Source organism: Hemiscyllium ocellatum, chromosome 17, assembly GCF_020745735.1.
Source record: "Hemiscyllium ocellatum isolate sHemOce1 chromosome 17, sHemOce1.pat.X.cur, whole genome shotgun sequence".
NCBI classification, from domain to species: domain Eukaryota; kingdom Metazoa; phylum Chordata; class Chondrichthyes; order Orectolobiformes; family Hemiscylliidae; genus Hemiscyllium; species Hemiscyllium ocellatum.
This window is the reverse complement of record NC_083417.1, coordinates 62,047,742-62,063,431: the sequence shown is the minus strand read 5'-3', so window position 1 is coordinate 62,063,431 and position 15,690 is coordinate 62,047,742. Positions and strand designations below refer to the sequence as shown.

Here is a 15,690-nt window from a genome sequence, read left to right as displayed (position 1 = left end):
CTGAGGCTGAGGTTGAATTTCCACTTCAAGCAAAAAGTGGCAGACATACCCAGCATTCCTTGTGATTCCCAAGTGAATTCATACCACTTGCGCACTCTGTTCTGAACGAATCGAGGAATTCTGTAAGAGTTCATATATCTCACAGTGTTATCCATGCAGTTTCGAAAATAGGTCTGTCCAGCAGTGGCTGCGCCCACCACATCTCTCATCTGTGGAAAAATAAGTTCAATGGATTCAAATCAAAAAAGTCAAAGCACTTCAAACCATCAATATTAGTTAATACAACTCAAATGCCCAGTTATGGATTTATATCAGTGGTGAAAAGTTCAAACAGTAAGAATTCATCAAGAATGGTTCATGGCTGTTAGAGACAGGTGAGTAAATTTCAGAAAGCCTGTGTCTTGATTTATCCCATTTGTAGGAACAAACAGTTATGATGAGATGATCAATTTTCCCTTCTGCTCCCCTGAACATGGAGACAATTTGAATGATCCCAGAGATGAACACTGTACAAGGTTCTCATTGTTGGACAGTACTTATCACATCATTGTGTGACTTTCTCTGCTATGGCTTATGACATCTATGGAATTACCTTATTAAGTTTTTTAAAAAATTGCTTTTAGGTTCATAAATAAAGTTCATTCTTTTAAAATTTCTTTAGGTATTAAACAAAATAGATGAAGTTGGAACTTCTTGAAACCAAAGTTGATAGTAGATAAAATGAGGAGTAAGGCCAACAGTGCATGGGCCCAGACATTTAGTGTTTCTTACAAACTTTTGCCTTCCCAATACTAGCCAGTGCAATCCTTGTTCAGATCTGGTAGCTCACCACAGACCAGGGATCGAGCCCTGCTCTCTATGATTTAGAATCACAAAGGAAGTGCAACTATCAACTGACTCAATGGAGTGATGTGCTCAGTCCACATTGTGTTGCAGGGTGGGGAGGAGTTGGAAGGAGGAAATTTTCGAGCCTCTGAATGTAAGGTCATAATAATTGCAATCTGATGTGATTCTTTAATCTGAGTTAATGAAATAACTGAAGGCTTATATATAGTTTGTCCTGTACCTCAGGTCCAGATGTTCATATTCAATATCATATATTTCTTTCACAGACAGCAAGATCTAGTCTGTTAGTTTGCATCCTTTGAGTTGATACCTGATATTTGTGAAGGAATATGGGATTGGGTATGTAAACTGAATGAGTGATCTTATTTATTTCTTTGTTTGTCTCATTACTGGTGTAACTAATTCAAGTCACTGATTTTTACCATAATGTTAGGGTTTAATATTGAAACATTATTATCAATATCAAATGTCAGTGGCCAAATGAATGACTTTATCTTACAAGACTTCTCCACTAGCTGCTAGTTTTGGGGTAAGGTGTGCGAATGGTTCACTTCTTTGTATATACTTATCCCCACTCCTTATTGAATCAGTCACACCATCTAGCTCTGTCTGACAGCCAGTAGATTTAGCACACAGATACCTGGCAAGATCAACTGGCTGAGGAAGTGCTTATCAAGATACAAAACCTTGTATTATTGTTGACAATGAGCAATATCCAGAACTATGGTAGAATATCATAGTTGTAGTTGATCAATTGTTAAATAAAGATATATTATTTATTAGGCATTATGATTTCAGAGAAGCAGTAAGATCATTACAGTAGCCAACCATTTTCTTTATAGAAGGTTATGAACCTGCTTTCCATGTTTCTTTTTGCATTTTCAACAGTTTCAGTGCTCATTTAGAGTCATAGAGTCATAGAGATGTACAGCATGGAAACAGACCCTTCGGTCCAATCCGTCCATGCCAACTAGATATCCCAACCCAACCTAGTCCCACCTGCCAGCACCCGGCCCATATCCCTCCAAACCCTTCCTATTCATATACCCACAAAATGCCTCTTAAATGTTCAATTCTACCAGCCTCCACCACATCGTCTGGCAGCTCATTCCATACACATACAGTGAAAAAGTTGCCCCTTAGGTCTTTTTTATATCTTTCCCCTCTCACCCTAAATCTATGCCCTCTAGTTCTGGGCTCCCCGATCCCAGGGAAAAGACTTTATCTATTTATCCTATCCATGCCCCTCAAAATTTTGTAAACCTGTATAAGGCCACCCCTCAGCCTCTGATGCTCCAGGGAAAATAGTCCCAGCCTGTTCAGCCTCTCCCTGTAGCTCAGATCCTCCAACCCTGGCAACATCCTTGTAAATCTTTTCTGAACTCTTTCAAGTTTCACAACATCTTTCCGATAGGAAGGAGATCAGAATTGCTTCTTTCATACCTGACCAATCATAATGGAGAAGATAAAGACTCCTGTGAAATAATTGACAAGTTGAAAGAGGATTTCAAATACTGTCTGTGGGTCCGGTAGCCCTCCAATTGTAATCAGAGTCTTCACAGCCCAGTAGTAGCACCTCATGTAACTACAGGAGAAGGAAAAGAACAGTGCATGACACCCCAGGTTTTATAACAAATCATTTTCTCTGAGATTACAAAAATAAACAGTAATCAACTTGAGATGTTTATAATGATGAAAGAATTTAATGGGATAGATAAACAGAAACAATCTCCTCTGTTGGCTAAGTCTACAGTGGGGCCATAACCTTGAAATTCAAGTTAGACTATTCAGAGATGATGTCAGGAAACATTTCTTCTCACAAAGGGTTGTCGCAATTCAGAACTGTGTCTCCTGAATTGTTGTTGATGCTGGATCAAAAGAAAATTTCAGAAGTGAAATTGTTGGATTTTTAAGGAATATTTTCAGGAATATAAAACCAAGGTGAGTAAACAGAGGTAAGATACAGATTTGCCATGAAAAGGAAAGACAGTTGAGGGACTGAATGCTCTAATCCTGTCTCTAATCATAACAAAACACTTAATATCCACTAGTTTCTCCTCTCACCTACTGAAGGTGCTAACATTGACTGGGATGTTGTCCACTGGTACCATGAGTCTTCTGATACTTCACCCAAGTGATCGTTCTTCAGTATTGATTCTAGGGAGCAACAGACTGTCTGACCATTTAAGGTAGCATAGCTAAGAACCGTACCTGATTATTTTTGTCTTCTCCCTATCCCAGTGTTGTTGCTCACCTTCTACCTAGGCTAAGCTGACTCCAGACCATAAGTTAAATATGGTACAGCTTAAAGGCATACCTTGTGCTGCATTTACTCAATGCTACTGAGGACCAGTTAAGTAAATATTTTCAAGTTAACTATATTTGCAATTTCCACAATGGCTCTAAATGATGGTTTTTTTTTTCTATCACTTCTGTGACTACAGATGACACTGGTAAGACAACATTTATGGCCCATCTCCATTTGTGCTTTGGATGTAGGAAAAATAAAGTGCAGAAAACAAAAATAGTCCAGTAGCCCTTTCCCGATTGATGTTACCTGGACCATCAGAACTGTACTTTCCTGCCCACTCCTCACCACCCTACAGCCATGTCATCTCCTAGGTGATGCAGAGAACCGAAATACTCTAGAAAATTACTGTCTCAGCTCAGGCAATAAATTACAGTGCAGAAGTTCATATAGGCCATGTGACATATGATGAATTGATGTATTTCCTCTATAGTACAATATCTGCCTGAGTCAAGAACTAGATCAGTTTGCTCTTGAAAAGAGAATCAGCACCATTGCTCCAAGTGACATTACATTTCAGAGGCTCATGACCCTCTGGGAAGAGCCTCAAACATCCATTTGGAAGTTTTATTTTAACATTCAGTCATGCCTATTATTTAATTTCATGTTCCCCCAAGAATACACTATCAAACCTATTCATCATTCGAATAACATACTTGCAGTTCTCTGGGTTTATGATTTACACTGGGAGGAAGGAGATTTTTTTAGACATGAACTCTCTATACTCCTTCCAATTGCAGCATTCTTTGCTCCTTTCTCCTACCCAAGTCGAAATCTAGAAGACCACTGTCAAGAAATAACTGTCAGGCCCAAGGCTCCTCAACAGTTCAGCCCCCACAACAGTTACTACACAGTTTCAAATTTTTTAAGATCAAAACAACTCCTCGCCACTGCAAGAAAATGGTACCAAAACCATTTTTTGGGCAGCTGAGGAACCCTTGTAGCATATTTAAAATGGCTATCTCAGGAACTGTACTGCCCATGACTAATGGCCAGGATCAGGATCAGGTATTAATGAAGTGCTAAGGTGAGAAAATGGCACTGGTGTTGCAATGACTTGTTTCACATGAGAGTGCTGGTGTTTAAGAATCATGCTTGCTGGAAAAGACCACTTGTAAGTAGCAATGTTTGATGTGCTCAACTCCCGTTCTCCTTCTCCTTTTCAAAACATAATTTCATGGAACAATGTCCAAAGGAAAAGCTGTATCATACACAGTATTAAGAACTTAGGTTACAGTATGGTCATTAAAATAATAATAAAAAACAAAGTTGCATTTATTAAGAGCCTTGCAAATCCTCATAATATTCCAAAGTGTAGTACAGACAATGATTATTTCTGAATTACAATCACTTTGGAATGTAAAAAATACAGCAGCCAAACTTTGCATAACAAGTTCCCACCATCAACACTGAGATATCTTTTCAAGAGCAAGCTGACTTCAAATAGATATTGTATTGTATAGAAATGACATTGATTTTTCATGTGTCACATGGTCTATGTGAGCTTCTGCACTGCAATTTTTTGCCTGAGGTGGTCACACAGTAATTTTCCAGAGTATTTCTGTTTTGTGTGTTACCTAGGAGATAACATGGCCGAAGGTTTTGAGGAGATAACTGAGATAAAGATCAGATCTGTTAAAATCAGTTTTGTTGAACCTGATTGAGGGATAAAAAAATGGCTCATTGGAGAAATATGGAGGGATGTTTTCTACATTTCTTTTACCTACATTTTAGACAGCTAAATTGGCTTCAATTTAAATTTCATTTGCAGTCAAATGAAGTGTCCACCTAAGGTTTGAGTTCAAGCATCTGGTGAATGCCTTTGACCCATGATTTCCTGACTCACGGTGAATGTGCTAGAACAAAACAAAGCCTTTAAAAACATTATTAATGGGATTTGCCCTTCACTGGCTGGGCCAGTATTTATAATTCATCCATAATTGCCCTGGAGAAGATGATAGTGAGCTGCCTTCTTGAACAGCTGTAGTTTTTGCAATGTAAGGACACTTGGAGTGCTGTGATTTTGATCCAGAGACAGTGAAGGAACAGCAATATTTTTCCAAGTGACTCTGAGGAGGACATATGGGTGGTGGTGTTCCCTTGCAACTTCAGCCCATGTCTTTCAAGGTGCTAGAGTTCACAGGTTTGGAAAGTGCTGTTGAAGGAACTTTGGTGAGTTACAGCACTGTGTCTGTATATGATAGACACAATGCATCAGTGGTGAAGGAATTAAATGTTGATGTTTGTGGATGGGGTGTGAATCAAGATGGTTGCTTTATCCAAGATGATGTCAAGCTTCTTGAGTGTTGTTGGAGTTGCACTTGTTCAGGGAAGTGGAGAACATTCCAGCAGGACTTCCAACCTGTGCCTTTTCCATGTTGGACAGGAATTGAAAATACAGGAAATGAGTTACTCACTGCAGAATTCACAGCTTCCAACCTGCTCTTGCAGTGGCAGTATTTGTGTGACACTAGTTCAGTTCTGTTTCTGGTCATTGGTAACCCCAGAATATTGCTTCCTGATTCTTGGGATAGCAAGCCTGATGTAGGAAGAGAGACTGGATCGCTTAGGACTATATTCACTTGAGTTTAGAAGATTGAGGAGGGATCTTACAGAAATCTAAAAAAATTCTAACAGGACTAGACAGGGTAAATGCAGGAAGGATGTTTCTGATGACCAGGGATTCCAGAACAAGAGAGCACATTTTAAGGATATGAAGTAGTCCATTTAAGATTAAGATGAGAAAAATTTCTTCCCTCAAGGAGCAGTGAGCCTGCAGATTTCTCTGCCACAGAAAGTATTGAAGCCAAAACATTGAGCGCTTTCGAGAAGGAATTATATATAGTTCTTCAGACTAAAGGGATCAAAGAAATGGAGAGAAAACAGGAACAGGGCACTGATTGGATGATCAACCATGATCATATTGAATGGTGGAGCAGGCTTGAAGGAATGAATGGCTTACCCAATTCCTATTTTCCATGTTTTTATGTTGATAAAGGAATTCAATAGCAATGAACAAGTGTTATTTGCCACTTATGAATCCAAACATGAATGTTGTCGAGCTCTTGTTGCATACAGACGTAGACTTCTTCAGTACCTGTGGAAATGTGAATGCTGAGTATTATGCAGTTGACAACTCCACCTCTGAGCTTATGATGGAGAAATGGTTCTTGGTGAAGCAGCTGAAGATGGTTAAGCTGAAGATATTACCCTGTGATGTCCTGGATTGAGGTGATTGACCTCCAACAGTTTTCCTTTGTGTTTAGTAGAACTCCAATTAACAGATTATTATTCCTCTCATTCACATTGATTCCCATTTTGTTCGAACTCCTTAGGCCATACTCAGTCAAATGCTTTCTTGATGTCAAGGGCAGTCCCTCTTATGTTACCTCTGGATCTAAATTCATTGGTCCATGTTTGACTAAGACTGTAATCAGGTCAGGATCTGAGTGGCATTTGCTGAACCAAACTGAATATCAGTGATCAGATTATTCCATTGCAAATACCACTTGATAGCACTGTCAATTATCCCTTTTCATCTTTGATCATTGCAAGTAGATTGATGGGGCAGTAACTGGCCCCTCTGCAGGTTGGATGCGTCCTCCGTTTTGTGCACAGGACATTCCTAGGCAATTTTTCACAATATCAGGTAAATGCCAGCTTTGAAGCTGTATTGGCACAACTTAGCTAGGAATGTGGCAAGATCTGGAGCACAAGCTTTCAATATTAATGACTGAATGTTGTTAGGCTCATAGCTTTTGTAATATCCAAATTCTTGATATAATTGAATTGAATTGGTTGAAGACTGACATCTGTAATTTTGGAGAATTCAGAAGAAATTAAGATGAATCATCCACACAATTTCTGTCTGAAGATAGAGGTAAATGCTTCAGCTTTGTCTTTTGTACTGGTGTATTGTGCTCTCCCAATATTGAGGATAGGAATGCTTGTGGAGCCTTCACCTCCTGTTAGCTGTTTAATTGGATGTGGCAGAACTGCAGAGATTGGATCTGATCCACAGGTTGTAGGATTGCTTAGCCCTATCCATTGCATATAGAACTATGTTGTAACTTCATCAGGTTGACACCTCATTTTTAGGTGTTCCTGATACACTCTTCTGGAGTCTTCATCAAATAAGGGTTGATCTCCCACCTTGATGGTATTGGTGGATTTGCTAGGCCATGAGGTTAGAGATTGTGGTTGAATACTATTTCTGTGCTGCTGGTCCGTAGCACTTCATGGATGCCCAGTTGCGTTTCAAGATATATTCTAAGTTTGATCAATTTAGCAATGTGGTCGTGCGACATAACATCATGGAGGTTATCATCAATGTGGGGATGGAACATTGCCTCCACAATGTGTAATGTTGACTCCTAACAATACCACCTTAGATGGATGGATCTGCAGTAAGTAGATTGGTAATGATAAGGTCAAGTAAATTTTCCCTCTTGGTGGCACCACCTACCATAGACCTAATCTAGTAACTATATACTTTAGGACTTGGTCAGGTGGTCAGTATTGGTGCTATCAAGCTACTCTTAATAAAAGACATTGAAGTTCCCCACCCAGTACATTTGTGTACATTCAAGTACATAGAACATAGAACATTACTGCGCAGTACAGGCCCTTTGGCCCTCAATGTTGCGCCACCCTATCATACTAATCTGAAGTCCATCCCACCTACAGTATTCCATGTACATCTGTATGCCTGTCCAATGACAACTTAAATGCACATAAACTTGGCGAATCTACTACCATTGCAGGCAAACCATTCCATACCCTTATTACTCTCTGAGTAAAGAAACTACCTCTGACATCTGTCTTATACCTATCCCCCCTCACTTTAAAGTTGTGTCCCCTCATGTTTGTCGTCCCCATACTTGGAAAAAAGCTCTCCCTGTCCACCCTATCTAACCCTATGAATATCTTGTATGTCTCTATGCTCTTACACACTGAATACTTGTGCTATGTAATATTCAACACAGAGAAATACTGACTCATCAGCCAAGGGGGGAGGGAGTGGAATGATATAACTAGCAGGAGATTAACTCACCCATGTTTTACTTGATTAGATTAGATTAGGTTCCTTACAGTGTGGAAACAGGCCCTTCGGCCCAATAAGTCCACATCGACCCTCCGAAGAGGAACTCATCCAGACCCATTTCCCTCTGACTTATGCACTTAACACTATGGGCAATTTAGCACAGCCAATTCACCTGACCTGCACATCTTTGGAGTGTGGGAGGAAACCAGAGCACCTGGAGGAAACCCATGCAGACACGGGGAGAATGCGCAAACTCCACACAGGCAGTTTCCTGAGGCCGGAATTGAACCTGGGTCCCTGGTGCTGTGTGGCAGCAGTGCTAACCATTGAACCATCGTGCCGGCCTGCAGGTTTAATGGAGTCTGTATTTAATGTTGAGGACCTCCAGGGTAACTGTTTCCTGACTATATACCACAATGCTACCATCTCTGGAAAGTCTGTTTTGCCAGGAGGAAATGGTAGTTTGATACAATAGAGGGCATTTAAGAGTCAGCCATATTGCTGACTGGAGACACATGTGGGCCAAACCAGGAATGGATAACAGATATCCTTCCTAAAGGACTTTAATGAACCAGATGGGTTTTTACAACAATTGACAATAGTTACATAGCCTTTAGGCTAGTTTCCAATTCCAGGTTGTATTAAATTAAAATGTCACCATCTGTCATAATGGGATCAAACCTGTGGCTAATGCAATTGATATGTAGTCCCTAGGTATCCAAATAGAAGAACTCATAGAGCATTGTTTTCAACCCAACAGTGGGAACCCAATGTCTGGAAAATTTACAGGTCCTGGTTTGCCTCCTCAGCTGCATTATTCATGTGACAATATCATTAAATATGATATTGATGGTACTATGGTTTGCACTGCTGCCTCACAGTGCCAGGTACCTGGGTTCGATTCCAGCCTCGGGGACAGTCTGTGTGGAGTTTGCACATTCTCCCCGTGTCTGCGTGGGTTTCCTCCCACAATCCAAAGATGTGAAGGTAAGGTGAATTAGCCATGCTAAATTGCCCATAGTTTTCAAGGATGTGTAGGTTAGGTGCATTACTCAGGGTAAGTATAGGATAATAGGGTAGGGGAATGGGTCTGGGTGGGTTACTTTTCACAGGGTAATGTTTGCACTTGTTGAGCCGAAATGCCTGTTTCCACACTGTAGTGATTCTATTCTGTTCTAAAAGGTAAATGTTCTAATTGGGCTCCAAGTGCAATCAATGGTGCCAAATGTTACCTGGACGCAGGAGCTCCTGAAGATATAAGCGGCAAAGACAGATAGCAGCCGCGATAGGAGCTACCACAGTCACATAGAAGAAGAGACAGCACCTCAGAGGGCCAGTAACCTCACTGAACACCAAAGTGGACCAATGACAGATAAACATCATGATCCTGTGCAGAGTCCCCCTGCTTTTAACTTTTATTGACTTTGTAGCCAATCACCATACACTAACATGCACTAGTGTGTTTGGATTTGTCAATTTTAACTTTGAAAGTTGTATTCTCACCCTCCCCAGCTCTTCTAAAAGTTTTTCAAGGCATTCAATGGGCCTTTAGGTGGAGGCAAGTAGGTCCCTCATCCTCTCCTACCCCCAACTCTCCCTTTGAAAATTGTAATGGGTTCCAGAGGTGGTGGGATCCATTAACCTGCTTTGGGAATGCTGACTCCATCAGCAATTGCGAATCTAGAGAAGGCAACAAGTTGAGAGCCATACATCAAATAGCACTTAATTCTATACCGTTAATTGCAGGAGGATATTAAAAAGAATCATGTGACTTGAGGGAACTATTTTAAACATTTTTGTGAAAACCTTCCATTTCAGACATCTCCTTGAGTGATTTCCTGCCATTGTCTTCTACTGGTGCTCCAGTAGAGAATTGCGCTCTCAAAATATAGACACTTATACATCGAACAGAAAACCTTTGGAATAATTAAAGGTAATAGATTTAATTTAGCAAATTCTGACATGGAAGCATGGAAAATCCATACCTGTTCCCCTCACCATCATAGACCCACTTTGTGGCTCCAATTCCCTCATAGTCAGATGCCCAGTAATATAGACAGGCATTTATATGGAGGCTGTACAACAGATATATCGTGGTCCTTATAACTCTGTAAAACATAAGGCATTATTTTATATTCAACACTAAAACATTTTAAACATAATTAGAAAACTAGCTATTGATTTATTTGTTACATGAAGATTACTCTGTGCCTCAATATCAACACACTTGTGACAAATCAGTACTGATACTACCTAAGTCTCATCAACCCACAGTATGACAGAGCTCTGACTGTATTTCTGTGACTCACTGTCCCTTTATGTGAGGGAACTGTGATGCATTTTAAGATCATAAAACTCTTAGTGTAGAAGCAGGCCATTCAGCTCATACCACCCATCCGGACCCACCCCTCTGCCCTATCCCTGTATTTCCCATGGCTAACCCACCTAGTCTGCATATCCCTGGGCAATTTATCATGGCTAATCCACCTAATCTGCATATTTTTGGATGGTGGGAGGAAACCAAAGCACCTGGAGGAATCCCACACAGACATGGGGAGAATGTGCAAACTCTACACAGGCAATCACCTGAGGCTGGAATCAAACACGGGTCCCTGGCGCTGTGAGGCAGCAGTGCTAACCACTATGCCATTGTGTGTCAAATTTACAGAGGCCAACATTCTTTGCTAAGATTTTAAAATTTTGCAAAAATCGTTCATAGAATCAAATTCAGAGTCTCTCAAACTATGTGTGGCACTCACCATTTTCAGCTGTGGTGGTGTTCGGGCGGTGATAGGGGTGAGAGTAGTGGGGCCTGGTGGATGGATGAGGATATAGTGAATTGTGCATACTTTGCACATTTGTGGGTCACTGAGATAGTGGCACATTTAAAACAGCTATTGCTTTCAATCAGAAGCAATCTTTGTCACTTAGGCCTCTCAAACACAACTCATGGGATTTACAGATTTCAAGAAAAGATCAAAACCTGCCTGAATTCATTGGACAGATCAGGCACCTTTTAAAATGATTATGAATATACATTAATGTATGTGAAAGTTAGCAATATCTTTAGAACTATGAAACTGTTCAGTCATTTTGATCTACTGCTATTTAAATTTTGAAATAAAATCATCCTATGCCTGGAGGTTATGAGGGCAAAGGGTGATGTAGGGGGACATGAGTTGGTATGAATTTTTACCAATTGCCATGGAGATTATAGGGAGCTTCATGGGTTGGCATGAGTTGGTACTAACTTGGCATAGTGCTAACATGGGGTAGTGGTGATGATGTTGGCATGAAAGCTATGAGGCATATGATGAAATCCCTCCAGTTATATGCATTTTGTTGCACAGAGTAAGTCAGCCACCTATGGCTGGCAACATTTACAGAACAAATAGCTCCAAAATTTACTAAGTAGCCATGTTGATTTCTGATCAGCAATATAACCAAGACTTATTGCCACATTTTCAATAGGCCACTGAAGTGGAGTTCAAAACGTTACTGACAGAGATTGAAGGTCAATGAATTGGGAGATAGAGGTGTAGTCTCTCTGATCCTTAGTTTAGGGAAGGCAATTGAACTACATTGAAACTATACCAACTCTAGTTAGGGTTGCAGTGAAAAGTGAAGAGCAGTTGAAAAGCTCTGAACAGCTGGGACTCAGGGAGCTGAAGTTCCAGTTCATTGTTTCTGAGGTAGTTGCAAACAATGGTCTGGCTGTCAGTTGGGGTAAGAGACAGAAGAAGACTCCATATTAGGCAGAACTGCCATTAAATGTGCTATTAAAGTCAGCTGAACTACACAAGTTTAGTATGTGAGGAATCAGGGAAGTCCTACAATACTTGAATAGCTCTAGATAAAGAGAGTTTGGGAAGTCCCAAGAAGGTTTCAGAGAAGTCTTATATAATTAATAGTTCGGTACAATTGAGAGTGACACATGAAAATCCGCAGTAGTGTTTGCTTCATGCACTAGCAAGATTAGGTCTCAGGGACAGACAGCAAAGTTTTAATTTGATGAAGCTAGCTATCTGTGAAAAGCTAGAGTTGTTGCCTGTGATTAAGTGCTAGAGTCTAGGGGATCGTGGACTAGAAAAGGAGTGTGATAAACCAGAATAGGAGCAGTCATTTAGATAGTCTATGGCTCAGGAGACTAGATCAGCTAACTAGAATTGCAATCCCTTGAGAGGTTTAATGAGATATGCATCGTGTCATTAACTTCTGGGGCAGATACTGAAAAATCAATGTTTTGATCACACTCACTATTTGATGTATGCTCGTGATGTTTGTTCATGGTCTATTACCTATATTTACCAGATGTTATTTCTGGATGTTGGAAATAAGTTGTACATATAATGTAGATTATATTACTGTTATAACATAACAGAGGAAAGTTTATTGCTGTTTGTTCAAAACCATGCAATCTTGCAGCTCTATTCTCTCAGTAAGTCCCCTCAAATTTACCTTTTATCTGTTTCAAAACGTTTACTGGCCCAAATGGGACTGAACATAAAGTTGGTTATGTAGTCTGAGATCATAACATGTGACATTGGAACTAGATGAAAGGCATTATGTAGAATCATTGAATTTTACATATAAAAGGAGGCCATTCAACCCCTCATGTTCTGTACTGGCTCCCAAAAGAGCTACCTAGCTAGTCCCATTCTCTATCCTTATCTCCATAACCCTCTGACTTCATCACTTTCAAAAATACATGCAACTCTCTTTTGAAATCTCCTGTGGAATCCGTCTCCACTACTCTCCCAGACAGTGCAGTCCAAATCCTAAAATTTCTCTGAGTGTAAAGAAATTTTTTAAATATCTCACACCTAGCTCTCCTGCTGACAGTCTTGAAATTGTAACTCCAGTGGCACAAGTTGGAACAGATGGGGCATGGGAAGTGTATCAAGGGTGGTAAAGGGTGGTGCCGGGGGCTCTTTCCAAACTGTTTTTTTGTATAATTGGAGCAAAGTCACAGAGCAATGAAGTGGACTTTTAAAACAGCCCACATGTGCACCTGGCCATAATGGCTACCTAGGACTTGTTACTGGGACAAGTGGACCTGATTCCAGTTAGTACTACCTCAACACACCCACAATCTCTAGAGATTTTTTATTATTCAGTCATGGGATATGAGCATTGCTGGTTGGCCAGTGTTTTTATTGTCCATCCTTAGTTGCCTTGGAGAAGTTGATGGTGAACTGCACCACTTGAACTACTGTATTCCACATGCTATGGGCTGACGCAAAATACCATTAAGAAGGAATTCCAGGAATTTGATTCAGTGATATACTTCCAAGTCAGGAATGGAGGGGAACTTGCGGGTGATGATGTTCACATGTATGTGTAGCCTTTGTCCTTCTCGATGGAAGTGGTTGTGGATTTGGAAGGTGAATTTCTGCAGTGCCTCTTTTAGATAGTACACACTGCTGCTCCTGAACATTGGTAGTGGAGGGAGTGGATGTTTGTGGATGTGGTGCCAATCAAATGGGCTGCTTCATCCAGGACAGTGTAAAGCTTTTTGAGTGCTACTGGAGCTGCACCAATCTAGACAACTGGGGACTTTCCATCACACTTCTGACTTGAGCCTTATAGCTGGTGGACAGGCTTTGGGGAATCAGAAGGTAAGTTACTCGCTACAGTTTTCTTAATCTCTGACCTGCTCTTGTAGCCACTGGTGAGACCAGTTGAGCTTCTGATCAATGGTAACACCCAGGTTAGTGAGGGATTTAGCAATAATAACACCATTGAATGTTTAGGGATGGTGGTTAGATTGTTTCTTGTTGGAGATAGACATTACCTGACATTTGTGTGGCAAAAATATTGTTTGACATTTATCAACCAAAGCCTGGTTATTGTCCAGATCTTGATGCATTTGAACATAGACTGCTTTAGTGTCTGAGGAGTCCCGAATGGAGCCGAACATTGTGTAATCAATGGCAAACATCCCCACATCTGACCTAATGATGGAGGGAAGATCATCGGTGAAGCAGCTGAAGATGATTGAGCCTCGGACATTATGCTGAAGAACTCCAGTAGAGATGTCCTGTGATGAGATGACTGACCTGCGACAACCACAATTATCTACCTATGTGCCAGATATGACAGTGGAGAGTTTGCCCCTGATACCCATTGATTCTAGTTTTGAAGAATTCCTTGATGCCACACTCGGTTGAGTGTAGCCTTGATGTCAAGGGCTGTCATTCTCATCTCACATATGGAATTCAGGTCTTTTGTCCATGTCTGAACCAAGGTCAGTGTTGTAACTGTACTGGAAGAATTTGGCTAGGGGTTCTCGACCACAAGGCATCAGAACTATGATGTAACGTTGTCAGGACCCATAGACTTTGCACTATCCAGTGCCTCGTTTTTTTAATGTCATGTGGAGTGCATCAAAGTGGCTAAAGACTGGTTTCTGTGATGCTGGGGACCATTGGATGTGGTGGAAATGGATCATCCTCTCGACACTTTTGGCTGAAGATTGCTGTGAATTCTTCAGCCTTATGGAGTACAACGTGGGAAAGTGTAAGGTCATCACTTTGGTAGGAAGAATAGAGGCATGAGGTGAAATTTCAGAAGTTTGAAGTAAAGAGAATTAGGAGTTCTAGTACAGGATTGTCTCAAGGTAAACTTGCAGGTTGAGTCAGCAGTTAGGAAGGCAAATGTGATTATGGCATTTATTTTAAGAGGACTTGAATATAAAAACAGGTATGCACTTCTGAGGCTCTATCAGCCTGTGGTCAGACCACATTTGGAGTATTGTGTGCAGTTTTGGGCCTCATATTCTGGTAGGATGTACTGGCCCTGGAGTGTGTTCAGAGGAAATTCATGAGAATGGTCTCAGAAATGAAAAACTTAACATATGAGGAACGTTTGAGGACTCTGGGTTTATACTTGATAGAATATCGATGGAGTATCAAGGGGGTCAAGGGTTATGGGGAGAAAACGGGAGAATGGGGATGAGAAATTTGTCAGCCATGATTAATGGCAGAGCAGACTTGATGGACTGAATGGTCTAATTTCTGCTCCAATGTTCTATGGTCTTATCTTTTGCAATGATGTGTTGGTTCTTCCTTCACTGAGGAGAAAGTGAGGACTGCAGATGCTCTTCCTTCACTGAGGTTGGGATACTTGTGGAGCCTCCTCCTCCAATGTTAAATTGTTCACCACCATTCACAACTGGGTGTGGCAGGACTGCAGAGTTTTGATTTGATCCTTTGGTTGTGATCCTGCTTAGTAGCTTTATTAGATTGAGATCTCATTTTTAGGTATGCTTGGTATTGTTGTTGGCATACCCCCTTGGATTGATTGGAAAGGCTTGAGTGGGGGAGGTACGAGATATGAGATTGCAGATTGTGTCAGTATGAGTCTGCTGCTATTGATGGCTCACTGCGCCTCATGGATGCCCAGTCTTGGATTGCCAGATCTGTTTGAAGTCTGTCCCACTTAGTACAGTGATACCGCCACACAACATGATGGAGGGTATTCTCAATTTGAA

The 15,690-nt window shown here is 40.8% G+C and overlaps 1 protein-coding gene across 1 annotated transcript in view; it reads right to left on the bottom strand.

Moving 5' to 3' along the window:
• Window positions 1-15,690, bottom strand: part of cngb1a (cyclic nucleotide gated channel subunit beta 1a) — a 136,950-nt gene that overhangs the window by 39,131 nt on the left and 82,129 nt on the right. Inside the window, exons 15-17 of the mRNA XM_060837514.1 lie at window positions 10,184-10,306; window positions 2,290-2,431; window positions 50-209 (exon numbers count right to left, since the gene is read on the bottom strand). Of these exons, the coding sequence (XP_060693497.1) occupies window positions 50-209; window positions 2,290-2,431; window positions 10,184-10,306 (425 nt within the window). The remainder of the gene's footprint in view (window positions 1-49; window positions 210-2,289; window positions 2,432-10,183; window positions 10,307-15,690) is intronic.